Source organism: Paramormyrops kingsleyae, chromosome 19, assembly GCF_048594095.1.
Source record: "Paramormyrops kingsleyae isolate MSU_618 chromosome 19, PKINGS_0.4, whole genome shotgun sequence".
NCBI classification, from domain to species: domain Eukaryota; kingdom Metazoa; phylum Chordata; class Actinopteri; order Osteoglossiformes; family Mormyridae; genus Paramormyrops; species Paramormyrops kingsleyae.
This window is the reverse complement of record NC_132815.1, coordinates 9,919,326-9,947,239: the sequence shown is the minus strand read 5'-3', so window position 1 is coordinate 9,947,239 and position 27,914 is coordinate 9,919,326. Positions and strand designations below refer to the sequence as shown.

At 37.8% G+C, this 27,914-nt stretch overlaps 2 protein-coding genes across 4 annotated transcripts; one reads left to right on the top strand and one right to left on the bottom strand.

Annotated features, from left to right (window-relative positions):
• Positions 1 to 72: 72 nt before the first annotated feature.
• On the top strand, positions 73 to 11,433 carry mep1a.2 (meprin A, alpha (PABA peptide hydrolase), tandem duplicate 2). 3 transcript variants are annotated; one of them, XM_072702718.1, is made up of 17 exons: positions 73 to 146; positions 1,652 to 1,816; positions 1,946 to 2,048; positions 2,329 to 2,353; positions 2,498 to 2,551; positions 2,688 to 2,728; positions 2,812 to 2,887; positions 3,023 to 3,140; positions 5,389 to 5,564; positions 5,678 to 5,899; positions 6,180 to 6,326; positions 7,427 to 7,642; positions 7,858 to 8,304; positions 9,409 to 9,570; positions 9,653 to 9,866; positions 10,040 to 10,104; positions 11,303 to 11,433. In XM_072702718.1, the coding sequence occupies exons 2-17, from the start codon at positions 1,812 to 1,814 to the stop codon at positions 11,320 to 11,322; spliced, it is 2,091 nt and encodes a 696-aa protein (XP_072558819.1). In that variant the 5' UTR covers positions 73 to 146; positions 1,652 to 1,811; the 3' UTR covers positions 11,323 to 11,433. The 3 variants fall into 3 exon arrangements, with proteins under 3 accessions (XP_072558819.1, XP_023692767.1, XP_023692753.1); XM_023836999.2 differs by lacking the exon at positions 11,303 to 11,433 and having other exon boundaries at positions 10,040 to 10,731; XM_023836985.2 differs by lacking the exons at positions 73 to 146; positions 1,652 to 1,816; positions 1,946 to 2,048; positions 11,303 to 11,433 and adding an exon at positions 2,077 to 2,220 and having other exon boundaries at positions 10,040 to 10,731.
• Positions 10,866 to 27,914, bottom strand: LOC111856760 (adhesion G-protein coupled receptor F1-like). The gene is made up of 24 exons (XM_072702717.1): positions 27,894 to 27,914; positions 27,625 to 27,669; positions 26,811 to 26,855; positions 26,599 to 26,643; positions 26,361 to 26,405; positions 26,093 to 26,137; positions 25,831 to 25,875; positions 25,126 to 25,170; positions 24,633 to 24,662; positions 21,156 to 21,185; positions 20,576 to 20,605; positions 19,661 to 19,767; positions 19,336 to 19,394; positions 18,946 to 19,091; positions 17,770 to 17,970; positions 16,210 to 16,431; positions 15,819 to 15,971; positions 15,484 to 15,659; positions 14,642 to 14,806; positions 12,960 to 14,306; positions 12,222 to 12,263; positions 12,046 to 12,105; positions 11,646 to 11,706; positions 10,866 to 11,396 (listed from the first exon to the last, which is right to left on the bottom strand). The coding sequence occupies exons 2-24, from the start codon at positions 27,659 to 27,661 to the stop codon at positions 11,335 to 11,337; spliced, it is 3,198 nt and encodes a 1,065-aa protein (XP_072558818.1). The 5' UTR covers positions 27,662 to 27,669; positions 27,894 to 27,914; the 3' UTR covers positions 10,866 to 11,334.

Here is a 27,914-nt window from a genome sequence, read left to right as displayed (position 1 = left end):
TAATACATCCCAGATAGCAAAATGACTCCGCGCCAGACGTATCACGAGCTCCGGAACAGATCCGCACAACAGGTCCGGAACAGAGTCCACTTGCACAACGGGACGGATCCGGAACAGCTAAAAATCACGGATTCAAACCGGATCCGGTACAGACTCGCCCCATATCCGCCAATATATTGATTCATTTAAAAAATGAGACTTCAAATTGTACAAACATAATTTATTTAAGAATCAGAACTTCATATTTAAACATATAACATAGCTTTATTTTAACAACAAAAACAATTACTGGGCACTCAGACATTTTGAGGCACAGGCACAGTCTTCCTATTCATTTTATCTAAAAGAAATATACAACACAAAAGACATGTTCATGTTGTACGTCAAGGAATGCTGGCAGCATCGTTTGATATATTTCAGGCTAATGTACGTGCTAAATCACGACCAGTTTACCACACTGTACGTAAATTAACTTACATTTTAAACAAATTTTAAAGCAAAAAGTCGCGTTCAGTTGTTTAATTATTACCGCCACAATCTGTGGCTGATCCCATGCAGTTTCGGAGCGGTCACGATACCCAATTCCTCCTCACAGAGATTCAGCTACCTCCCCTTAGCCAATTATGTTAGCGTTAACGTACCTGTCTGATAATGTAGCGGCCCGTTTACCAATTTGAACTTTAAAAATGTATTTTAATGAAGTTGATGTTACGTTTAGTTAAGTTATTTAAGTAATAATTAAGTAACTTTAAGTATATTTAACGGCATTTACTTCACTGCGTTTGTGCCTGCAGATGAATCTTCAGTGAAGCTTCAAAATGAAAAACGCGCGTTAGGTGTGTTGATCCGCCCAGCTTCTGTAACGAGTCCGTGTTTGGACTGGGTGTTTTCTGTGGGCGGGGCCTCACTCTGGCAGGTTAATAAAATTGAATGCGACTGTCAGGCGGATCTGCCGACTTGAGGGCGGATCCGCCCCGCAGTCCGCTGCTATCTGGGATGCTTGTAATTGCCATTAAAGAATACAATTTATGACAGCCTGGATGCAATGCTCTTGTGGTTGCAGGAATTAAGCTGGTGGAAATTCCCAATACCTTACATATGCATACATAGTGAGATGAGACAGCATTTCTCTATGGACAGTGATGCAACATACAACAACATATAACAAGATACAATACAATGTGCGCCAGGACAAAAGAACACTAAACAGTGTAACACTATACAATAGGGCTTGCTGTACAGAAATTTAATATATAACTAGCATAATGAACAGCATGTTGGCCGTCAATTATTGCACAAATGGAAATATTAGCAGCTTTTGTTGAGTGTTATAGGTATAGTGCATGTGCCATTGAGATTATAATGGATCTATTGGGAACTGTCACGCCCACTCGGGCGGGACCAAGCACATACGGGCGATCAACACCTGATCGCTCCACTATTTAACACCGGCGTAGCATGCAGTGCGATGTATTGTTGCCATTTCCTAATGCGCCGTACAGTACCAAGCACTTTCTTTGTCTTGTGTCCTCCCGGTTTGTCCTACCCGCTGTCTCCTGCCTGCCCGTCCTGCCTGCCCTGTCCTGATCCGCTCCCTCATCGGTCCCGTTCCTCCCGTCCCATCGGAACTCCGTCTCGTCCGTCTGTGTAGGACTGATCCCCCCGGCTCCCGACCAACGCCTGTGACCCGACCACGATTTTGGAACATCCCTTTCGCACTGTCTGCTCCCGGCTTGTTAAATAAACAAGTTTGCTTCCGCATTCCGGGGTCTGCCTCCACCGTTATAGCCTGTCATTACAGGAACCACTCAATGAGGTAGTGTACTGGAATGCATTTGACTAGGCAGAGACTTTAACATACATGAACGTTAAAAATTCTGACTTAAAGGCAAGGTTATATGACTAGCCAGTAAGCTACCATGTAATCTGTCCTTATCTTTCCAAGATATAAGCAAAGGAAGAATGCTGACAAGTATGAGATCACAGAGCAGTACCAGCCTCTGCCAGCATGGCAAAGTGAGAAGGGTTACATAAAAAAATCGCCTCTGGTAAGAATTATTGCCTGGAAAAACTAAAGTCCAAAGTATCATCTAGCCCCTAGATTTATGGCAATGTTTGGAGTCTCAGAGAAAGGTGTCTTGTATTGCTGGATCTAAGATGGGCTCCTTCAGCTCGCCGTTAATGACGATAGTTTTCATCACTCTGCTCTGTCACCTAGAGGTGTGTTACCTTTCAAGGAATTTTAATTTTAAATTCGTGTTTTTAACCTGAATTTTTTGTTCTTTGTGTGTGTATAGAATGTAAATTGTCTCTTTTTTAATATTGTAGGTGCATGCCATTCCAGCTGTTTTTGGTATGAAAAACTGTTTGGACATTACATTATGCAGCTTGAATCCCATAACAGTAACAGTTATAAGCATTAAATGATCTAAAATGATTATATACATAAGTATATTATATTTTAAAAATATTCAGGTTTTTTTTTTTTGATGAATAGGAAATGATGTTGATTCTGGAGAGCTTCGAGAAGATATTCTGGAAATCAATCTTGGTAATGTTTCCTCTGTTTTTACCAGCTGTTAACTTGATTAATTTGGTAAATTAGGTATTAAAGCAAATGTATTGAAATGCATGAAGCGTCTTCTGCGTTGAAAAAACACATGCCAAGCTGGATTCTCCTGTTACAGAATCGGAAAGAGCATTGTTTGAAGGGGATATTGCAGGTGATGTAAGTGATCATTTCAAAATGAATAAATATATGTGCATGTAGACAATACTGGAGGAGCTTTATGTCTGTTTTTGTTTTCATAGCCAAAAAGAAATGCACTTCTGGATGAGACATCAAGGTGGAAGTTTCCGATTCCCTACATTTTAACAGACTCTTTGGGTATGAATAATATTTCGAAAACACATTGCTGTATTAAAAAGAAATAACAAAACTAAAGAAATGCACTTTTCATGATTTTTGGTTACATGAGATGATTGCTTTTCATGTTTTTTGTTCATTCTGTACATTTTTTAGATTTGAATGCAAAAGGTGTGATTCTTCAAGCATTTGAGACGTATCGCCTGAAATCCTGTGTGGACTTCAAGCCCTACAATGGAGAGGAGACCTACCTTTCCTTCACCAAGCTGGATGGGTAACCATTTATGGAATCAGTGACTTTATGGCATCATTTAACTACAAAGTCTTTAGGATAACAGATAAGATTATGATGAGCTAAGGCTGGTCATGGTATTGTTTTAAAAAAAAAATTCACGGTGCCCTACCATATGTATCCTATATCTAAATATTTTCTAAATTTGTCATGCCAGACTACCAGTCTTCACACACTGTATTTTTACATTTAAAAATATATTGTTGCTTTGCAATGCAATGCACGGTGTCTTGAAAAAGTATTCAGGCCCAAATCCAGTACTCCACCACTCACAACTGTTTTAGAAAGTGCTCTTTTTGGACAAGTGTCTATTTTGCACAACATGAGAAATATTTGAACATTTCAAATATGCTATGCTAAGCATATTTGCATATGCTAAGCTATGTCAGGTTAATGAGGGAGTGGGGGACAGACAGCAACTTTTAGGTCTCACCACAAACATTTCATGAGTCACGCCTGGAAAGAGGGACGATCTGAAGAGCTGCATTCTGATATCATAGAGGCTTTATTGAACACCAAGCATTAAACCATGCAAGAAACAAAACAACAACACCAAATTTATGTTTGTATAGCACGTTGTCACAACATTACATCGTCTCAAAGTGCTTTACAGCATCCCCGCCCAAAGCCCCCCAGTGAGTAAGCCATAGGCGACAGTGGCAAGGAAAAACTCCAGAGAAGGAGTTAAAACCTTGGGAGGGACCAGACTCAAAGCGGGAGCCCATCCTCCAGGGTTCGGCAGGGAGAGTCAAATTGGAGAGATGGCTAAATGCCAAGTCACACTGCCTAAGTCATAAGATGCAACGTACAACCGGGGAGCAGGGAGGTGATGACAAGCCGGTGCCGACGCTCCGTCAGATCACCAGGCAACCAGTAGTAAGCAGCGGGTCATACATGGAGGATGACACAGGCAGAACGGCAAGCTGGATGCAAGGACGTCATGGGTAGTGGCGACATCACATGTAGCCGGGTGTGCTGGATATCTTGATAGATTCTGATCTCCAGGCAGCACATCCCAGGAGGAGCAGGGGAAATAAAATGTGCAATTAGTCGAAGTAGGGGAGACTATAGGCAGCGCTAACAGTTAGGTGAGTGCAATATGAAGTGCAATGTGCAAGCTCCAGCAGATATGGCTATGGCAGCATAAGTAGGAGGGAGAGGCAAGTGGGAATGCAGGCATGGGGAGTCCCTGAAATATTAGCACTCCAATTCCACAAGGGGGCGAGAAGCTAGAGTTACAGCACTGATAGCTCAGTTTATCCAAAGCCAATGGCACCGATCCCCCCCCAGCTCTACACCTCACACTATAGGTCTAACTGGGAGTGAGGAGTTAGCTAGAGCTAGAACTAGTGTCCCTATAAGCTAAACTAAACAGGTGTGTTTTTAGTTTAGACTTGAATATTGAGAGTGAGCCTGAATCCCGCACATTCGGTGGAAGACCGTTCCACGGCAGAGGAGCTCTATAGGAAAAAGCTCTGCAGCCTGCCCTAGGTACTAACAGATATTCTGCGCCCTGAAAGGACCACGAGGGGTCAAAATACAGGCAGGAGGGTGATTTTAAACTTACAGGGGCTGGAACTTAACAAACAGGGAGCTACAAAGAAAACAAAACTACAATGCAGAAATGGATAGCCAAAACATGATGGGACTGGCAAGGGCAGGTCTTCAAGTCATTCCGTAAATCTGCGGCAGCATCCTCTGCATGTTTCATCACTAGCAAGCACCCCCCCCCCCCCCCCACCCCAACCTACCTGACGCTCAACACGTGGCTCAGATGTTATCAGTCAAAATACATATCTGTTATCTGTAGCTCACTACTTACAATATGATCATTACTGAAGTGGAACTGTCACATGAAAGGGCCCACTCCTGCTTTTTAGCAAAATGTATATACACATAACACATCGACACATAACCCTCATTTGCTCTTTATTATCATAACTGTTTTTTCCCCCCTCTTTCTGTCACGTGGTGTAAAGTGATCCTGTCCTTTATTGATGCAGCAGAGGAGGATTATGGGAGCACTTGGTTTGTTGCAATGGTTCTCTTGGCTAATGTTACTAGTCATATGATAATATAGTAAATAAAAAAGATTGACTTGTAATCAAATTTAGAAATGCATTCTTGTAATGATTCTTCTATTGGTCACTTTGAAGTGCTTATTTTTTCTATGAATAAAAAAACCCTTCATTTTCTTCAGGAAGTAACATTTTAATATTTACATTAACAGATGTTGGTCATTTGTGGGGGACTTACATGAGGGCCAGAATGTCTCAATTGGTGACAGATGTGACACCAGGGCAATTGTTGAACATGAGCTTCTTCATGCCCTGGGGTTTTACCATGAACAGTCGAGGTCTGATCGGGATGACTACGTGAAAATCTGGTGGGACCAAATCATACCTGGTGGGTGCTATTCCAAACCCAAATTCTGCATTTGACAAAGTGACGCACAAAGAAAAGCAATCTCAACATCCAGTTTCTGATAATGTTTGGATGACAAATGTAATCTTTTGCAGGGAAGGAACACAACTTTAACAAGTATGCAGATGACGTCATCACTGACCTGAACACGCCATACGATTATGAGTCAATAATGCATTACAGGCCACTGTCCTTCAACAAGAATGCCACTGTGCCTACCATCACTACTACCATCCAGGCATTCAGTGACATAATTGGACAACGCCTAGACTTCAGTGCCATCGACCTGGTCAAACTGAATCGCATGTACAACTGCAGTGAGTAGCAATTCACATGAATTGGTCATGAAAAGACTGGAATTGTTTCTGCCTTTGGATGGTCATGTGTCTTAGCATGTGCAATCATGCTATAATTAAACTAGCATGTTCACCATAACTGCTACCTGTGTCTTTAATCAGTCATCTTTCATTGTACATTTACACTGTATATCATGTTCCTTTACTGCCATGATCTGTACACATGTCTATCATGTCACCTTTATGTAGACATTGTTCCCATGTACATTTGCATTGCTGTATTGGCTCACTCATTTTCCAGCTGATACATATACCTTGCTGGACCAGTGTTCATTTGAACTGATAAACATCTGTGGCATGATCCAGAATGAGCAAGATGATGCAGACTGGGTTCAAACTCTAAGCAGCCCAGGGACAGAAGACCAAACCCTTGTGGGTCAGTGTAAAGGTAAGACAGACATTCAGACAATAAAAGGCAGGCGAATTTGTTTCCGAGGCATTATGAATCACAATAAGAAACGACTTTTTTCACAAATTTTGTGAAAATTTGTCTTTCTGCCATAAAAATATTAAACGTAAAATTTTGTAAATTTAACCATTCTTTATTTAGCAAATGAGTTCCATTCCAGTGACCAGGTTGTTGAGCAAAATGGTCGCTATGTGGAAATCATGGTAGCCAAAGCATGACCACGACTGTCCATTCGATTTTGCTTCAGCCTCTTAATACACAATTTCATTCTTCATTAAGTGAACATTTTAAATAACATTTTATACATTCTACTTCAAAATTCTCTCTTACTCTGGCATCCATTGTTGTGAGCGTATGAAATTTGGTGCGCACATGGGTTTTTATTAATTCCGTATTTGCAAATGGTTGCTAATCAAGTTAGTTGCAAAATGGTTAGTGTTTGCATAAGGTTAGTGGCCATAGTGCACCACGTGTAGCTGGTGTGAACAAAGCGATTCTCCAGCCAACCATATAACGTTAAATAAACATAATATTTGATAACGATAAGAAACCTCTATGTATTGCATTTATGTATTTACTTTACTGTACTTTTTATTATGTACTCTTTTTGTATTGTATCCATTAGTCTCATGAAGCTTGACTATTTAGGCAGTACTGGTACAGTAGAGGTACAGTACAGGTACAGTATATCATAGTATTGGTTTGTATACAGTATATATGATGATCACATACTGTGCAAGTCACCTAACATCCTATTGGGCAAAATGCAACCTGGATGTTAAGCGCACATACCTGTATATTGTTTCAGACTGAGGTTCCAAAACTGTCACATGTAGTGTTTTAATATGTAACATGAGGCTTTGTTTCTTTAGCACCATAGTGTAATGTATTTAAAGGAATACAGACCCTAAGTAGCCCAGGAATATTAGGACAATAGACAGAGTGTGTGTAGCTGTTTTTGCAATCAGTTATTGGCTGAAATATTTTGTTTAGTGTTTTTTTCGTTTAACTCAGTTATGTTCTTTACACGTTTAGTCAGATCTGCCCCAGACTGAAACCAGTCCACATTTTTTTTGTAGACGCTGGCTATTTCATGTACTTTGACACCTCTGAAGCAGAAGTGGGAAAGAGCGCTATGCTGGAATCTCGTATCCTCTACCCCAAAAGAAACCAACAGTGCCTTCAGTTCTTTTACAAGATGACAGGAACCACTGCTGATAATCTGGTCATCTGGATGAAAACAGACGATGGGACTGGAAATGTCCGTAAAATGAAAAAAGTCTATACCATCCAAGGTGTTTCCAATTTCTTTTACTTCCTACTTTACTTTTGTGCCTACAGTTTAATTCACATAATATTCCAAATAGAAATAATTAAAAAACAGTGCAACTTCTGTTGTGTTTATGCTTTGTATATTTACCTTTAATTTTTTTACTGCTTTTCCATTGAAATGCATGTCTGCCATGTTGATTCTGGATTTTCATTCATGCTGGATAATGTTGTCTTTCAGGTGGTAGCAGTGAAACATGGAAAATTGCTCATGTGACCTTGAATGGAAAAGACAAATTCCGCTACATCTTCCAGGGCATAGTGGGATCAAACAAGATGGATGGTGGAATTTACATTGATGACATCTCCCTCACTGAAACCCCGTGTCCCAGTACCACCTGGCAGCTAAGCAACTTCACACACATTCTCCAAACCAGTCCTACTGGACACAACATCACAAGTGAACGGTTTTATAGTGCAGAGGGCTATGCCTATGGGGTTCGTGTCTACCCTAATGGCAAGGACAGCTCCACGCAGGGCTACCTAGGTGTATACTTCCATCTTTGCAGTGGGGAAAATGATGGGGTGCTGGAGTGGCCTGCACAGAACAGGCAGGTCACCGTCACTGCTATGGACCAAGACCCTGATGTGAAACTAAGAATGTCTTCCAGCAGGAGCTTTACAAGCGGTAATTTCCTGATCTCCCCGTAAGAAATAGGTTCTACAGTACCAGTCAAAAGTTTGGAAATGCCTACCGATAGAAAGATTTCTTTATACTATCCTTTACATTTTAGTATAAAGACATAAAAACTACAAAATAACATATATGGAATTATGGACTGGCCAAAAAACTTCAAACAATTAAATAGGATTTTAATTGTTGGGGGCAGAGTGATTCCACCATTGGGTACTTAAGCAAGGCCTTTTAACCCCAATTGCTCCAGGGACTGGATAACCCAACTGTCTCCTCTAAGGCAGTTTGATGAGGTGGCCAACCTGCGATGCCTTTCCAGCTGTCCATATATGCTGAGCACTCATAGGCCACTTTTCCTTCACACGCTGGTCAAACTCCTCCACACTACAGTGCTTCGGTCAGGTGGCCAGGTCATGTGATGTGATACTATTACTCTCCTTTGTAGACAGCTTGGTGTGTCCAAACTGTTGACTGGTACTGCACATTTTTTCAATGCAAAGTATTGTTTAATGCATTGATATTGGACTGACATTATTTAGCTGGGCGTGGCATCAGTGAGTATCATTTTCAATCCCACCTCTGAGTATGGAGTTTGCATGTTCTCCCTCAGGTTTACAGGGTACTCTGATTTTATTCTGCAGTCCAAAACATGCAATTAGGTTAAGAGGTATCTCCAAATTGCCTGTAATATATACTTGTATGTATGAGTCTGTATGCCCCATGGAATGGTATCCTGTTCAGGTACACCTGCCTTGTGTCACCTGAAATGCCCCCGCATCACCTGGACCAGAACAATCAGCTGGAAGATGGAGGCCTATTTAGTTGCTAGTTGTGTCCAAATTAAATTTAATTCAGGAACTTGAAATAGTATTAGTTTCATCTCAGCTGTAGACCGTATTAATATACACATTCTCTAATTAAAATTCATATATGTTAATAGCATGATGAACTTACGTAAGGTACTGTAACTGAATAGTACATAAACTGTAAACAGTAATAGGACTGTAGCTGTTTTATATCTGTATGGATCTCTGTGTTGTGTGTCAGAGGATGATTTTGCATTGGGAAGAACAACTGTGGATCTTTTTTAATGACCAGATAACACGTGGGTCAAACCAATCACTAACGGAGAGTGGGATGACTCCTGTGAGTGCTTCAGAAGTCAGGAATTTGGATGGAGCACCTTCATCTCACATCAGCAGCTACTGAGGAGAAATTTCCTTAAAAACAACAACCTTATACTGTCCATTGACTTTAATGGTAAATACCTTGTCTCAACACATTGCAATGAATTTAAAGTAATGGAAATGTGGAAAAAACATATTTATCTGTTTTTTTTAAGATTTGACAAAATTGATTAGGTCTGAAGTCCAGGTCAGTCTGAAATCTACTGAGACAGTGAAGGAGATCCAGGAAGGACCCGGCATATCTGACAGAAGCTTTGCTGAAACGCCCAAACTCCGTGTGGCCAGGTCGGCTTCGGGCAGCCCTTGTCAGCCTAATCCCTGTCGCAATGGAGGAGCTTGTGTAGACAGACATGGGAAAGCAGTCTGCAGGTTACCTGCCGCAGCCATAATACTGAGAATATTTTTTTAAATTTCCACTTAAAAAAATAAAAATAACAAATTTTGGCATTATTCAAATTGCACATTTCACTGCTAATAATGTATTTTGAGCAGTGAAGCTTTTGCACAGCTGAGAGCTAAACCTGACATATTTTCCCATTCAGGTGTGCGTCTGGAAAGGCCATTTTCTACACTGGCATGAGCTGTGAGACACAGCGGATAAGTGGAGGTATGGCAGGCGTTCTGATTGGTGGAGTGGCAGGCGCTCTTGTTTTTGCTGTAATTATAACAGTAATTACGAGACGCCAAGCACATAAACCTGGACTCTAAGCTAACATATGCCCAAAGTCTAGCAACAGTTAGAAATGTCTATTTCATGTTGAGGTTGTATAGGTTTATTACTAGGCTTCTGACACTAAGGTCGAACATACCTTCATTTATTTCTTTTTATGTCCAAACAATTTATCGTCAGGTTCCCATGGTTTGTAACAGAAAACACATTGTTTACAAACTGCATAAGTCTCAAAAATTGTACATTTGGTATTTTTATTTGCTTTACTTTCCTACCATTTTTGCTATTACAAATATATTAATCTAAATATTTCATGGTTTTCACCAGTTTGCACTTCATAGAAATACCCTCATAATTTCATTTGATTTTATTCCCTAATATTCATGTATTCAGATATTATTTCCCTTCTAAGCATATTTGGATAGTACAGTACATAAGAGTTCTGACAAAATGGGCTATATCATGCATCATTGTATAATTCTATGGATAATTTCTTTGTCAAAAAATATATAATTGATTTTTGCCTTCATAACATGTAATAAAAAAACTTTTTATAAATGGTAATATGTTCATCTGGAGCATTGATCTGTAGTTGAGAAAGTGGTACATTTTTAGAAATAACACGATTCTATACATTAATAATGTTTTCAGATTTCTCTTGTTATTCATATAGAAATATGAAAAGAGACATTCAGACATTTGAATGGTAATCATTTTATTATGTATAATGTTACACAGCCCAAAATATGAAAAAGAAAATTGCTTATTTTATTGTTACTATATTACACTATTAAAATATGCTGAATAATGACCGCAATGAGATGAACAAGACAGAATTATACATATTTCATTGTACTTCATCAAGACGTTTCTTTTTGCAGAATTTCCATTTTAGAAATCTAGACAGAATAACATTGCTGCTAAAATAAGTGATTGAATAGTGTTTATGTTCACAGAAAAAATAGATAAATCTGTAACTGACTTAAAGTAATAAAAAAAACAAAACCCATATAAAATCCTATTTAATTAAGAGCTGGTGGGGGAAAAAAAATCTAAAAATCCTTTTATGTTATATGTTAAATCATTGTTATTATTTTTTAGCTATTATCTATTATATTTTGAAAAACCATTTCAGATATTCACAGCATCAGTTGACCAGCCAGGCAGCTAAGCACTGATAAACGCCTCAGAAGCCCTCAGACTTGTTGAAGAATCAGAAGCAAAAACATCTGAAAAATAAAGAGAATTGTTTGTTTTGCTCAAAATGGCAAATTACACAGATTATAGTTCACATGTAGCACCAGCATAACAAATGAGTTGTTTGCTAGAACCCAATGAAACTCTTTTATTAAACCCTGGTGTAAACGCAACATAAAAATATTTCAATGTCGTTATAAAGAAAAGCATCCTAATCAGAAAGCAGAGTATATCTCAATAAAAACATTTATAAAATAATACAGCAGAGCAGTTTAACTTACTTTGTCTCCTTCGCCTAAAACGTTCAGCCAAAGAGGACAAAGATGGACCAGCACTTGTGCTCTGTTAGAGAGACAAACCACACATCATTTATCATCTCTGATACTGGAAATTGCTAATTGTGTCATATTTACCTAAAGCCATACGATTTCTCAGTTAAATAGAATACTTGTTGTTCTGAAAATGTATTATATACAGTATCATTTATGGTTAAAAACATATCTGCTACAGCCACATAAAATCCCCTGAAAAAATGTACTGTTTATATGAAAAAAAAAATCATAGTGTAAGTGGTTTTGCGTGTCTGTGGAACATTTCAAACGAAAAAGGGAAAAAAAAAATGATGCAAAAAGTGTCTGCTGAAAACTGCAATCGAGAGGCGGAATACAAAGATGAACATACCCTTGTTCGGCTAGATAATGAACGCAAAAATGAAAATCTTCCAACAACTGCTGATCGAATCTGTGCACAAAGAAAAGGGATGTATGATGGTGGCTGGTACAATGTAACATGTGTTTGCGTTACAATGTATAATAATACACAGCCAACAATATTCCAAATACAATATTAGTACTTACTTTGCTGTCTAAAAGAGTCCCAAATACTAAAATGAAGAACCCCTTGAAAAAAAGTAAAAAGAATTATTAGTATTTACTTCAAAACTTCAAAATAATTTCATTCTGAGAAATATTTTGTTATTCTACTTTTCAATATTGTTCTCTATCACGTTACAACTATGAGTGAATTATGAAAGTGTAGATCCAAAGAATTGTCACAATGAAAAAAAGGATGGTGAACTGGCTTTTTTGTTTGGGGGGTCGTCCACCAGAGGCTACCAAATCGCTCTCTGCCGTCATACCCAACACTTCCTGTTGTGGGTGCAGAGGTGTTTGCGTCAATGTGTGTGATGTGTGCTTGTATTTCTTTCTTTCCATTTTATGAGACTTAACAGGGTGAATGCTTTTTAAGTTAACTTTTCTCCTGTTTTTGTTTAGGAAAGGGAGCTGCAGTTGTATAATACTTTTTGTTTCGCTTAGAGAGGTTGTTTTCATCTAGTTAGTACGATTTTTGGTTTGCTGTTTTGGCTTCACTGACCCCCCGAACACCTGGATTCCCTTGACTAAAATAAAACTCTTTTTGTTACTTATAATTAAACATTGCATGGTCTGACAGCTGGGAAGTGAGGGAATAGAAAACATTATTCATAACCTTTTCATTCTGACCTCCACTACACAAGTCATACCACATTTAAATTTGATACCAAATTTTATTTCAGAAAATAGAAACAGCAGAAAGTACCTAATTTTTACTCATACCTGAAGTGAATTGAAGATTGAAAATGTAATGTGGATTCCGGGATTTGCGGGTGCCACCATGGTCCCTATGCCAAGTCCCCAGGTGATGCCAAAGAAGGGAGTCAAAACGGCGACACACCTTGCGATGACCACCAGAGCATTCTTCTCCTCAGACTGACGGTTCTCACCAACACCCCTCATCAGTAGTTTAAACAGAATCACGATTAGAATGAACAGGTTCACAATGACAATAGTCAAGGCTGGAATCACAAATGCCAGGAGGGCCTTAGTCTGGTACCAGTTCAACCAACATGCATCATCTTGCCTGAAGTAGCCATTTTTGGGGGCAGTGACTACAATGGTGATTATGGCAATGATGAGTGGTGCCCCGTAGCCCACTGAGAAGGCGATGGCCATCATAGTGCTCTTTGACATGTGGGAGAAAACCATCATGGTACGGTAGAAGAGGAAGAGAGCTGAGATCAGCATCCAGAAGAACAAGGCAAGATAAAAGAAGTGAATGAAGAAGGTTGCAGCACTGCATGCTTTCTCCGGTGTGCTCTGGCCTACGTTTGACACCGCTGCTCCAATGATGAACCATATGTTAGCAATCAGCAGAGACAGAGCAATGTTCACTACAGTGACGTGTCGCATGTGTGACGTGCTGTTCTTAGTGACAACTTTCCATACAAATGCTTCAATTATAAGGCATAAGACCAGACATCCCATTGATATGCCGACTCCAATGTACGTGATGTAATTCAGAGCAACCTCAATGGATTCAGGTACGAAAGGTGACATTAATATCGAAAAGGAAGTCAGGTGGTTACAGGAACAGGTGACACTGACATTCGTTTCAGAATCCAATTGACATCCAGTAGAGTCCCAGCCTCCGGTGCCTTCAAAAAGTTTGAAGTTCCAAAAAACACACTGGTTGTTTCCCTTTGTTTTGTTTGTTTTATCAAATGTCAGCGAAACATTATTTATGGTTTCGTTTATATAGGCTAACATGACAATTCCATTGATGGAGTTATTCATACTGTTTCCAGTGGTCCTTGCAGGTAAGACAAAGTCAAGAGTCGTAAAGACGATTGTTGTGATAGTCGTGTTGTTTGGAAGACCTTGACTTGGGATGAATACTTGAGATGAATTCAAGATTTCATTGAAAGGGAATGTTAATGTTGTTTTGATTAACTGAATGTTTGTTGTACTAATTGTAAAGGAATTGCTTGATAAACCATGTGTAATGTTTTCTATTGATTCCAGTAAAGTAGAGCTTGTGCTTTGGGTTCTGTTGTTACTGTTCAGTCCTGCCCAGGATTGCTGAGTTTGGGGTGACACCAAAATTGATACTGTTTCCAAAACATCCTACAAAAAAGAAAAAAAAACAGAATATAGATGGATAAAATGTAATAATTATATCAAACAGTAGACATGATTTTAGGATTTAGGGTATACTTTTTTCCTGGAATATTTTTCTCAATCTGAAGTTCAGATGTTATAGCTGATAAACAGTATCTTTTTAATTAGACCTTGAAATCATATTTTTATTAAACAACACAACAGAGCATATTTGTAAGTAAGATGGTGCTAATTGTTAAATTAATAATGTATGGTCATTACAAAACAAATAACTAAGAAAGTCTAAACCTTAAATTCCAATACGATCCCCCCCACACACACACATTGGCATTTCAACATACTTGCATTGAAGTTTTGCTTAAATTTTCTGAAACTTTTGCAGTGTTGTCAAGTATGTTCACAATAGAGGAAATGGTGGCTGATGACTGTGTTATGCTTGATTTAAAACTGGTAGTGGTTGTCTTAAGGTCATTCACAAATGATGATACATTAGTTGAACTCAGATTCTGTGGACAGGTAAACAAGAATTAAAAATGAACAGAAGAATTTTAGACAGATTTTTTTTTAAACAAATGTTCTTACCAAGATACCAAGTACCAATGCTTTGAAATAGTCAGTAATTTCCAATTAATTGTGTACAAATAGTATGATTTGTTGAAAACAACACAGACTTACAAATTGCTAACTCACTCTGAATTTGTTGATAATGAACACATTGTAATTTTTCTATAATTTATATCTAGAATTTTATATGATTTTAAGTTTTATGATTTGATGACAGATAACAGATAAGCAAGTGGTCTAACACGTGGTCTAACAATATAGCTAGTTCCTTTAAACTGAGTTTTAGACAAAACATCAAGGTCTTTCCCTATAAATAGTTTCCTTGAAATGCAATATATAATGTAAGCTTAACCTATATGAAATGACACGGTGGCTGAGTGGATAGTACTGCTACTTCACATCTACAGGGCTGGGAAATCAAATCACATCTACGCCCTGTGTGTGTGGAGTCTGCATGTTCTCCTTATCACTGTATTATCATGCATGATGTGTGGAAACATATTGTAGTTCTTCAGAATGACACAATGTATATATGATTAATGTACTCTATCACCTTATACTGGCTAAGCAGTATGACAACAGGTGGGTGGATGGATGATTAGTATTCAAAATGTGCTACCTCAGAAAACAACGCTAGTGTCACTATTGGGCTGAAGACACAATTGTCCTCCTGAAGGTTCCAATTCCCATTTTCACAAACTGCAGTCCTGTTTCCTGTAAAACTGGCTGGGCAAAGCACAGTAGCCGTATTTCCATTCATACCAGCACCGTATGTTGTGTCATCACAGTTAGTCGCTAGAATAAATAAATGTGAAGTTGGATTAGTGCTTTAAGTTGAAAAGCAAACACATGCGTCGCACTGTGCATTTTTAACAAAGGGAATGAAAATTAATTTTGAATAGGGCTGCAATCTGAATAGGGCCTCTTGTTTTTAAACACTCATTAACCTCGTACCTCCACTGAAAAACATTAGCGTTACATCATCTGTGAATGTTTGAGTTGTAGATGCTTTCTTGACAATCACTTGGCATGTGAGTTCCTTTGTATTGCATTGCTTTGGTACTGGGTATGCAGCACTGACACATAGCATGTTTGTTGTGGTCTGTACTGTAAAATGAAAAACATCAAATGTACAATATTCAGCTGCAATGTTCAACAGATCGAATATTCAAACTGGATATTAAATCAATTTAATCTTTTAAAGAAAATGATGCATACACTAATATCAAATAATTACTGCTTATGTAAATTATATATCTGTAGGACAATGTACAGGAACTTGACAAAGGACAATAAAACATATTGTAAAATAAATTAGACATTTATTTTAAGTAATAAAAATTACCAGAGGGTATTTCGACAGAACCGTCCATCCATTTTGCTGTAATGTTTTTAATTAGGTAGTATGTAACACAACACTCCAATGGGATATTTTCATTTGCTCCACATGGAACATTAGTTGCTAACATGTTCAGCTGAATAATGGGAGGAACAACATCTGTCACTGAAATGGATTCCGTGCGGGTGAATGTCAAGGTCGACTGAGTCATTGTGAACGTGTATATTCCTAGATTATAAAGAGAAAAACAACGGCAAAAAACATGGATATTATTCACAATTGACAGCAGGATAAAAGTATTACCAAGCACCTTAGCCAAGGAGCTCATTTATAAAATATAAATTTCAACTTTTCACATTGATGTATTCCTGAATGTCAGGTTTCCAAACCAGCTTTTTATTTCATAATGCTTCTTTTCATAATAATGGTGCACTCTGTCAGTCACTTTCAGGGGGGTGGAATTGAGCTTGTGATTGGATAAAGGTCTCTCGAGGAAACATTGGTTGAAATTTTTCCCAAATTTTGAGTTTAAGTGGTTATGATTAAAAGGTGAAATATCAATATAATGCAGTACAGATTGAACCCTTGAATAGATTAGCATTAGTCTGTTTATCTTAGTACTGAAAGACCTTTTTTACATGTGCATGTGTTGACACAGTACTAAAATGCATATCTACACGGGTTTTTTAAACAGGAATGTTTACTGTGTCTAGTGGGTGAAAAATGCCATATGGAGACAAATAGAGGGGAAAATGCCATGTGAAGGTATTCGTAGAAAAGTTGGTTCATAGAACTGTCATTGAGAAATACAGCTGCAGAAAAAATTAAGAGACCACAGCACAATTTTTTCTCTCATTTCTCAATTTATGGGTGTGCATCTGTGAATAATGGTTTTTTTTATTTTGCAAACTGCAGCCTGGTTCTTCTCTGTTTCTCATTAATGAACGACTTCTTTCTTGTGTTTTGGGACTTCAGTCCTGCTTCTAGGAGCCTCATACGAACTGTCCTAGCAGTGCACTTCCCACTTGCACTTAATGTTTTCCATTCCTTTTAAAGGTCACTTGATGCCGTCCTATGATTCATGAGAACCTGTTGGACAAGCTAACGGTCATCTCTAGCATTAGAAAGTCGCTTCTACCCTTTAACTGTCTGGTTTGTGGTTGTTCCCAGTGTCTCCTGCTTCACCTTATTCTTGTGTACTGCTTTTGAACCTTGAAGCATCCTGCTGCTCAGCGTAGCTTTCCGCCAGCAGAACCAGAATTAAACTGGGATTTAAGAATGCAAAGTTATTTAAAAATATCGAGTGGTCTCAATTTTTTCCACAGCTGTTCATCAATGTAAAAAGCTGACCTTTATTGTGAAATACAGTTTGAATGATTGAAGTAATCACATTTGCATTATGTAAAATAATACAATAATTAATATATATGCAAAGTTTTGAAATACAGAGTATACCATGTTACTCATTATTAAATACCATCACTGTTGGCACTCTTTACTGTGCATTAATACTCATCTGATTTATTTTAACCTAAATATCATAAGTTAGTAATCTACTGTACTTACCGCTGTCGTCACCGCTCATGTCCTGAACAGTCAGTGTGGGAGGTGAATTGGTGATTGAATACTTTGCATTGTTTGACACCGGCAGACCATTCACGGACCATGACCCAGTTCCCATTTGCATAGTTACTGGAACCACACAAGTCAGCTGCAAAGTGGTACCAGGATATATAATATCATAGTTCTTAATAAAAGGCTGATTTCCTTAAAGAAATAAGGAGGGGAGAAGCTGTTAGCATGCAATCATACAGTAACAATCAGAGCTGCTGGTGCGTCGCACAAACCCCCCAGCATCCAGCATCCCTGGAGTAGCTGGGGTTAATGGCCTCGCTCAAAGGGTCGACAGTGATATGGTTACTCTGTTGGACATGGGATCCAAACCAACAACCATCTGGACACAAGCATTGACCTGCCATAAGTAAAATATTACTGCACTGTTTCTCAGTCCATTTCTTGTTCCCTCTCAGCTCCTAACACACCTGTACTGTACCAGGTACTTTGTGTTCTTCATTGGCTGGGAGCTGGAAGGGAGCAAAAATGTGGGCTGTCTGGGGCCCCCCAAGGACTCGGTTGGGAGACATTGGCAGACTTTATTCTAGAGCCCCCACAGGTCTGAAATGTCAGCTTGAACCCATCCCAGCCCCATGGTATGTCTGTCTGACCCGAGCCTGAACATTAATGGAATGAATGTAAATTTTATCTGATAGTTTGATTTTATATATTTATTCATTGGGAAGGGAAGTATGACAAAATCCAGGAGATTCCATTACTTTTTATGAATGTGCATTGTGTTTTATGGGGAGGAGGACAAGAGAGTGTGAGAGCGGGTGAGGGAGAGAAGAGCGAGCAAGAGGAGTCGAAAGAGTGGACAAAGGAGAAGATTGAGGGATAAAATCATAAAGACAACAAAACCTTAGTCTTAAAAGTAAAAATAGATGAATTTGGTAAATTAAACTGAAAAGGGTCTATTGTCATCAATAACAAAATTAAATCACTGTAATTATTGTGATCCCCGTAATCAACAGCTTTTCTTTAAATTATCATTTCAGTGTGGATTGCATTATGGACCAGCTAAATGGAAAAATTGTCTAAGGTGAAGCAGTTTCAATTGTTTCAAGTGAAACTTCGTATATCTGTCTGCAGTGACAAACCATTTAGTGCCTGTGATTTTCATCCTACCTTGAACAACTCCACCGAAGGAACTTCGGTCAACACTGTAACCCTGGGCCTGAAGATCCACTGCAACCTTACTGTTCATTGTGGCAATCTCAGTGGGACTCACACTGTTTGCCTCCAGTACAAAGTCTGTAATCACACTGCCACTCCTGTCAAACAAAATTCAGGAATATCGTCTAAATTACAGAAATAATGATTAATAATGTGTTCTGAGTATTTAGAAAATGTATGTTATTTTTCTTAAATTCCCTACTGCTATATTTGCACTAATAGTATTAGTACTACTGTTGAAAATTTTACTATTACTACTACTATTCTACTAATAATAATGATAAAGAACAGCAAAAACAAGCAGACTACCTAAATATACTGTGTTTAAAGGGGAAAACTTACCTGAAGCGAATGACATAGACTCTAACAAAACCATTTAAATTCTTGTAATTTGCAGTGAGCTGGGTAAAAGAACAAATTTTATGTTAATCAAAATGCCTGCTTAGTTAACTGCTTTTGGCAGCCTCTTCAAACAGTAAATTGATATGTACTATGCTGATAACATGCTGCTCTTCAGTTGTATAGCAGAGTAATACACAGAATTATAAACTGAAAGGTTTGTTTAAAAAAATTGAAAAAATATAAATTACATTTAAAATTATATTTAAGGCAATGTGTGTATTGCATGTATCTGAATGTTGGAAGTATTTTAAGAATGTATACTTACAATTGCTTCCATTTCTGTTTTTAATGATTTGAATTTTAAGCTTGATGAATTAGCCAAATCTTGGTCAAAGGTGAGTAGAATTTTAAATGACATCGCCAGTGCAAATTCTTTAAAAAGATGAAAGACAAATGGTAATTCATTGAGAATTAATTATTTTTTTATGATTAAATTGTTCTCCGTAATCACTGATCATTAGGAAATGCATACATGCAGTATTGTAGGAGAGAGTTTGAGGTCCCTCATGATGCACTACGACATTTTGCCAACTGGGAAAGCCCCCCCCCCCCCGAGATTGCAAACAATCTTTGACTTTTACTGGACACAGCAAAACTGGCCTAAAACCATGAGTTTCATGGGCAAAATACAGAAGCCTACACAATAAAAACATTTAAACAAAGCTGTTGTTCATTCACAGTTTTTTTCTCATTCCAATAGCAGAAAGCTATTAGTTTGTTCACTTAAAACAGATTTTTTTTACATTGGGGAGAACATACTTAAGAGCAGAAAATTATGCTGATACTGACATTTCTGAAAGTAACACTAAGCCGAGGGGATATTTCAGGCAATAGAAACACAAAATACAGAAGCCTACACAATAAAAACATTTAAACAAAGCTGTTGTTCATTCACAGTTTTTTTCTCATTCCAATAGCAGAAAGCTATTAGTTTGTTCACTTAAAACAGATTTTTTTTTACATTGGGGAGAACATACTTAAGACCAGAAAATTATGCTGATACTGACATTTCTGAAAGTAACACTAAGCCAAGGGGATATTTCAGGCAATAGAAACACAAACAAAATGAAATTCCCTTTAATTGACAATGTTCTCAAATCCTTCATACCCAATGTTTCACTTTCTTTAAATTTAATCGCTAAGGAAAAAATATTTGCATATGGTGAATGATGGTACATACCAGCATTAGGACTTGGGGTCACGGGAGAAACTACAAATGGAAGGAATAATGTCAAATTTGGCAGGACTAACCATTCATGTTTCTTAAATACAATCATTCAAATTAATAAGGGAAAGAATCAGAGAATGTGTGTGTATTTCAGTGGGGAAAAATAGGGAAGATTGAAATGAGACAGTGATATTTAAGAAGTTACAAAGTGACATAGACAAAAGGGGATATTTCAGCCCATAGCCATTCTTGCAAACAAAACTAAATTTCTGCTTAACTGAAAATGATTAGCTAGTAGGAAATTCTAGGTAGTTTAAATGGATGTGGATGGAAAAGAACAAGTCTGGTTAGCTAATAACATTCTCATACATACAGAAGACATGAATAAAAAGCTGATACTGAGGCTTTCTGAAAGTGACACAAGGTCAAGGGAATATTTCAGGGAACAAAAATGTCTGTCTAGTCTGTCTACATGTCTGTCTAGTTAAGAGCGTTCTTAAATCCTGTATGCTTCACTTTTTAGATTTCTTAAATGTAAATATTTCAAATTATCCTAGAGTCAATGAGAGGATGTGAAGAATGACATACATACCAGATGTTGATAGGGTTGGAATCGGTGTTGCTATTGGTGAAGGTACAGAAGACAAAAACAACAACTGGAAAATTAGCTCAGAGGAAATCCTAGGTAATTTAAATGCTTGGCAAGAAATAAAACAAAAGGTCTGGCTAACTTAGAGCATTCTCAGATACTGGGCAAGAAATATTTCACATTGCACAAAAAAGAAAAACAGTACTACTTTAAGTTATAATGAGGGGTACTTTAGCGGGAGAACATATAGAAGACAGGATTATTTTGCTAACACTGAGGCCTTTAGAAAGTGACGCAAAACCACGTGGATGTTCCAAGTTGAAAGAATCGAAAGCTGAAGCTATCAGATATGTTTTTCTTGTATTCACAGTCAATCATTCTAAAAATCATAAGCCAAGAAGTAATATTCCAGTTGTATAACAAAAACATGTAAAGATCAGAAGACACAACAGATATTGTTTGCTATGCTATGCCACTGGAAACAGGATGCGAGTTATATTCACAAAGCCTGTTTTGGGTTAAATTGGTTTAAGGGGACATATAGTGGTTTATTGTATTCGGGATCTTATTTGGGGGACTTTTATTTTGATGGGTGTGCTTCCTGAGAGGGCTGAGGTTATCGAGGTTATCGGTCTCCCGCATGTATAAATAACCCGGAAGTGTAATGGATAAGGGAGTTCGGCCGAGCTTTCTGTTTTTGGAGATGAGCGCTGGTAAGACGCGGTTAAAATGGCCAGGTAAAGGACTTCACAGACCAAACACGGCGCGCACTGTGCTGCGCTCGGAAACCTATTATTTCCTATGGATTGCGCCGCGCAAGGACGATTTCGCGCTGCGCCGAGCAAAATCGCAAGCGCAGCGCCAGTGCGGTACCGCGCGCCACTAGGGGAGCTTGTGCGAGCACCGCGGTCAAAGTTGAATTTTGTTGAAAAGCGCGCATGACGCATTGTCGCGCGATCAATAGAAACAAGGCACCGAACCGGGCACAGATATCGAAATGGAGGAGCAACTGATTTTTAGTGCTAGTGCTTTTTTTTTTTAGCATGCGACATATTCATCAGCATGACTGACCCCCGGTGCAACAACAAAATGAAAGGAGAATGTTCTGAAAACCACGCTCACTTTCCCCGCTGAAGCCCCGCAGCGAGCGCGACGCATTGAGCGGACACCGCTGTTGTTTTGACTGGATGCGCAAACCTCGCGGCGTGCACAACGCATGCCGCGTTTGGTCTGTGAAGCCCTTAACGCATCTGATTGGAATTGGCGGATGTTTTTCCAGCTCTTATTCTCGTCTATGGTGAAAAATGTTTTTTTTTTTTTTTTTTTTAACTGTTGTAATTGTGAGTCTATAGAGAGAGTGTTTGGAACACCATTGCATGGTATTGCTGTGTTTTAATGACTAATCCTATGTGTGTGCGTGTATCATTGACTTTACTGTGTTATCAGTAGTCTTGTGTATTTGTAATTAAGTGGTTTATTCGTAAATGGTTATGGTTTGGTTTTATCGAATGTGCATATATATTAAATGGCACGGATGCTGCGTGCGAGTGCCTGTGTGGGTTGCCTAATGGTGTTCAAATAAACGCAGCTGTGTTTTAAGTTTTTGTTGTGTCCTTCCTCACCATATCTGCATTGTCTCCCAAGTTGGTGGAACGAATTTATGTAGTGGGGGTATATGCTTGTATCGGGAATAATTAGCTTTTATATCTTTTATTCGAGTGATTTACATTGCATGGTGTAGTAGCTCTAATTTAATCAAGAAAAGTCTAGGATTCCTTTTCATTTCAATTCTGCTTCTATTTATAAAATATGCAACATTACAATACGAAAATGTTGTACAAAGTGAATTTCAGTCATTTTTAAAGTGGGAAGCCAATAAATAACATTGTCAGTTGTATCCAAGGGCATAACTTTGGCTGGAACATTAGGGGAGGGGGGTTTATATTAGCTGGTTTTGATTTATTGGGGGGGGGGGGCTACAACCCCCCATCCCACCCGTAATTTACACCCATGATTGTATCATCAGGAATTCTGAAGGTCGGAATAACCAAAGACATATTTTTGCCTATGCTATACTGTTCATAACAGAATACTAGTTATGGTTTGAAATTCTGTTTAGAATAACTTTGCTGCACTACACTGTAAAAAATTATTTTTTTGTGATTGTAAATAAAGATAGTATAATTTAAGTACATTTTACAAACAAATTCTGTTTTGTCCTTTTATTTGAAAATGTTACATTTAATTCAATAAACTATTTGAGGTTTTGATGTAACTTTTTTGCACTTGAATACATAGTATTCAAATAGAGTCAACTCAAATGGAAATTCCCAAGCATTATTTACTTTGTATTTTGTCATTTAATGAACTAATGCAAAAATGGCAAACTGAAGTAAAGCTTACTCCACGAAGCCAGGCAATCTATGCACATGCTCCCTTGGGTCAGAAGTGGCGCGCAGAAGCAAAGAAAATCAACAGATCTTTTCTCGAAGAAGGTTTATACACGGTAAGTTATGAAATATTTGTTTATTGATCAATTTAGTTACGGTTACGGTTGCAGTAAAGTATAGAGCTATTAAGCTGGTTAAAGATTTAGCCATAGACTGTAAATTAGCGCATTGATAAAGTTGAGTTTGCTAAACAACCGATTTGCACAAACATAAGTTATTAGCAAATAGCATCTGTGTCGAAAACAATTGTCTTGTATTTTACATGTAATCTACGGAGAACTTTAATGTACAGTGAACTTTGAAATTAACTTTGCCGGATGCGAGCGGAGCGGCGCATCATGACAAACGGCAATACAACCCAATTGCTTGTGTGTTCACCTGTGTGAATAAATAATCTATTAATTATAATATTAAGACCTGCTAAGGACCAGATTATTTTCTATGGTGTCCTGATACATAAAACCTTAGAATTGAGAAACTTTATTTTTCACACGACTGCACCTATAAATAGTAAAACCAGAGAAACTGATAATTTGCAAAGTAAAAACCACAACATAACTTTAATTCTTAAGTTATGTTGTGGTTTTTACTTTGCAAATTTTTGTAATTTTACTTGTCTTTTCTGAGTGAAAATTGTTTCCAAGCTTTTTCAAGTAAATCCTACTCCAAATTTTTTTCAGTGTATACTTCGTATTTGACCAAGTAAGTCTATAGGCCCATTAAAAAAGGAAGAAATAAAAAATATCAAATTCGACGCGACTAACCATTCCTGATTCTTAAAAAAAAATAATTCAGACTAATAAGGGAAAGAAAATGTGTATTTCAATGGGATAACATACAGAAGATCGAAATGAGACAGTGCTATTTAAGATGTTACAAAGCCACGAGAGTACTTCAGGCAATGTAAATACAAAAACAACGTAAAATTCTGTTTAATTGACAATACAAATATTGCATACCTGATATTTCAGTTGCTTTAAATTTAAAGACTAAGGAAAAATTATTGCACATGAGAAATAATAGTAAATACCAGGTTTTGGTCTTGGGGTCGTAGGAGAAACTGCAAAAGAAAGGAATAGAAATGATATAAAATTCTTGTTTGTCATAGGATATACAAAAGACAAAATGGACAACTGGATGATCAGCTATGAGGAAATTCTGGGTTGTTTTGGAGGGAACAGAAAAGTCTGACTGACATTCTCAGATACTGATTACTTAATATTTCATATAGTAATAATGACAACATTGCTACATATTATATGGTGTATTTAGGGTTACATTTGGGAGAAAATACAGGAATAATTTCCTTTAGGATTTCTTTAGGTTCTGATTTTTTTGGATTCTGATTTTAAGTTTGCAATATAAAGAAAGTTGATATTTTACGCCATAGGATTTTCTATAAACAAAAGCACATTTCTCAGAAACATTACATTCTCGACGCATAATGTTTTATAATTCTGAAATGTAATGATTCAGACAGGTCTGAAAATCAGTGACAGGATCTGATGTAGACTGATACATACCAGTTGCTCCTTTAGCTGCTGGAGTGGTGCTGTTTTTTATGGAACCTAAGAAGACCGAAAGGACAACTGGATGATTAGCTAAGAGGAGATTATAGGTAGCTTAAAAGTTTGCGGAGAGAAGAGAAAAAGTCTCGGTAGCTAAGAACATTCTCGGACATTAAAGGGTATATTTTAGGCCGAACATACAGAAGACATGAACAATAAGCTGATATTGAGGCTTTCTGAAAGTGACACCAAGCCAAAGGGATATTTCAGGCAATAGAAATACAAAGAAAAGAACTGTCAGTTTAGTTAAGAGTATTATCAAATTTGGCATATCCAACGCTTCAGTTTCTTTAAATTTAATAACTATGGCTTGTGAAGGAAATGACAAAGGAAGAATATGAAGAATAATGATAAATAGTGAATTTTAGACTTGAGGTCATGGGAGACCCTACAGAAGGAAGGAATGAAAATATAAAATTCTGTTGATTGTTACAGAACCTACAGAAGGCAGGAATAACATCTGAATGATTAGCTAAGAGGAAATATTGGGTAGTTTTGGAGGGAACAGAAAAAGTCTGGTTAGTAGATCACCTGTAGATCTAACCAATTACATTGGCATTGTTTTTTTGCACCATCACACTAATTTGTGGTGCTGAAAAATGATACGAATTCAGATGATCTGGGAATCAATAATAGTATCAAATGAAGACTGATACATACCAGCTGTTGTAATAGCTGTTGTAGTTGTGCTCTTTGTTACAGAACCTATAATAAAGAAAGGACAACTGGATGATTAGCGATGAGGAACTTTTAGGTACTTTTGGAGTGAATAGGAAGAATCTGGTTAGCAAATCACCCAGAGATCTGGCCAATTCCATTGGCGCTTTTTGAATTGTGCCACCAATTTATGCTGCTTAGGAAATATACAAATTTAGATGATCTGAGAATCAATGATATTGATCTGTTGAAGACTGTTACATACCTGTTGTTACATGAACTGGCGGACTGGTGCTGTTTCTTGCAAAACCTACAAAAAACAAAAGTAAGCAAGGATGATAAGCTATGAGGAAATTCTAGATACTTCTGGAGAGAAAAAAAGAATCTGGTTAATAGATCACCTGCAGACCTGGTCAATTCCACTGGTGCTTCATTTTTATACTGCCCGCTTGCTAATTTACTCTGCTTAGTTAATGTACAGATTCAGATGATCTGGGAATCAATCACAGAATCTGATAAAGACTGATACATACCAACTGTTGTACTAGGTGTTGAAGTGGTGCTGCTTGTTGCAAAACCTACGAAAAAGATAAAGTAAACCAGGATTATTATCTATGAGGAAATTCTAGGTAGTTTCACATGTAGATCTAGCCAATCCCATTGGCATTTGTTTTTTTTTTTTGCATGCTCACGCTAATTTGTGGTGCATAGTAATGGCACAAATTACGATCTGGGAATCAATGGAAACATCAAATGACGACTGATACATACCAGCTGTGGTATTAGCTGTTGGAGTTGTGCTCTTTCTTGCAAAAGCTACAAAAAAGAGAAGAGTCTGGTTAACAGATCAACCGTAGACCTGCCGAATTGCACTGGTGCTTTATTTTTATTGAGCCCGCATGCTAATTTACGTTGCTTAGTAAATGAACATATTCAGATGATCTGGGAATCAGTGAAGGCATCAGATGAAGACTGATACATACCAGCTATGGTTTTGGCTGTTGGGGTTGTGCTGTTTGTTACAAAACCTACAAAAAAAGAGTGAGTAAACCAGGATTCTTAGCTACAGTATAAGGAAATTCTAGGTAGTTTCAGAAGAGAAAGAGAGAAGAGAAAGTCTGATTAACAGATCACCTGTAGATGTAGTCAATCGCATTGGCATTTTTTTTGCACTCTCACGTAATTTTGTGGTTCTTAGTCATAGCACAAATTAAGATGATCTGCGAATTAGTGACAGCATCAGATGATGACTGATACATACCAGCTGTTGTATTAGGTAGCAAAGTGGTGCTGCTTGTTACCAAACTTATGAAAAAGAGAATGTAAACCAGCATTCTTAGCAAGGAGGAAACTGTAGGTAGTTTTGGAGGGAATAGAAAAAGTCTAGTCAATAGATCAACTGTAGATCTAGCCAATCACACTGGTGCTTTATTTTTACTGTGCCCGTATGCTAATTTATGTTGATTAGTAAATGAACGGAATCAGATGATCTGGGAATAAATGACAGAATCAGATGATGACTGACACATACCAGCTGTTGTGTTACGTATATAAGTGGTGCTGCTTGTGGCTAAACCTACAAAAAAGAGAAAGTAAACCAGGATTCTTAGCTAAGAGGAAATTCTATGCTGTTTTGGAGGGAATAGAAAGAGCCTTGGTAGGAGATTACTTGTAGATGTAGCCAATCCCAATGGCATTGTTATTTTTTTGCACCCTCAAGTTTCTGCTGCTTAGTCATGGCATGAATTATGGTGATCTGGGAATCAATGAAAGCATCAAATGAAGAAAGATACATACCAGCTGTTGTAATGGCTGTTGGAGTTGTGCTGTTCATTGCAAAACCTACAAAAATAAAAAGTAAAGCAGGATTCTTAGTTATGAGGATATTCTATGCAGTTATGGAGGGAATAGAATCAGTATGGTCAATAGATCAACCATAGACCTGGCCAATCGCAGTGGTGCTTTATTTTTACTGTGCCCACATTCTAATGCTTGCTGCTTAGTAAATGAACGGATTCAGATAATCTGGTAATAAATTATAGAAACTGATGATGACTGACACATACCAGCTGTCCTCTTAGGTATAG

Coding starts and splice junctions, on each gene's coding strand:
- mep1a.2 (XM_023836999.2), top strand. Junction 2,888..3,022: donor CATTTTAACAGACTCTTTGG/GTATGAATAATA, acceptor TACATTTTTTAG/ATTTGAATGCAAAAGGTGTG. Junction 9,571..9,652: donor ACTGTCCATTGACTTTAATG/GTAAATACCTTG, acceptor GTTTTTTTTAAG/ATTTGACAAAATTGATTAGG.
- LOC111856760 (XM_072702717.1), bottom strand. CDS start 27,661: ATGAACAGCACAACTCCAACAGCCATTACAACAGCTG. Junction 26,856..27,624: donor AACAGCCATTACAACAGCTG/GTATGTATCTTT, acceptor CTTTTTTTGTAG/GTTTTGTAACAAACAGCACA. Junction 11,707..12,045: donor CATTATCTAGCCGAACAAGG/GTATGTTCATCT, acceptor TCTCTCTAACAG/AGCACAAGTGCTGGTCCATC.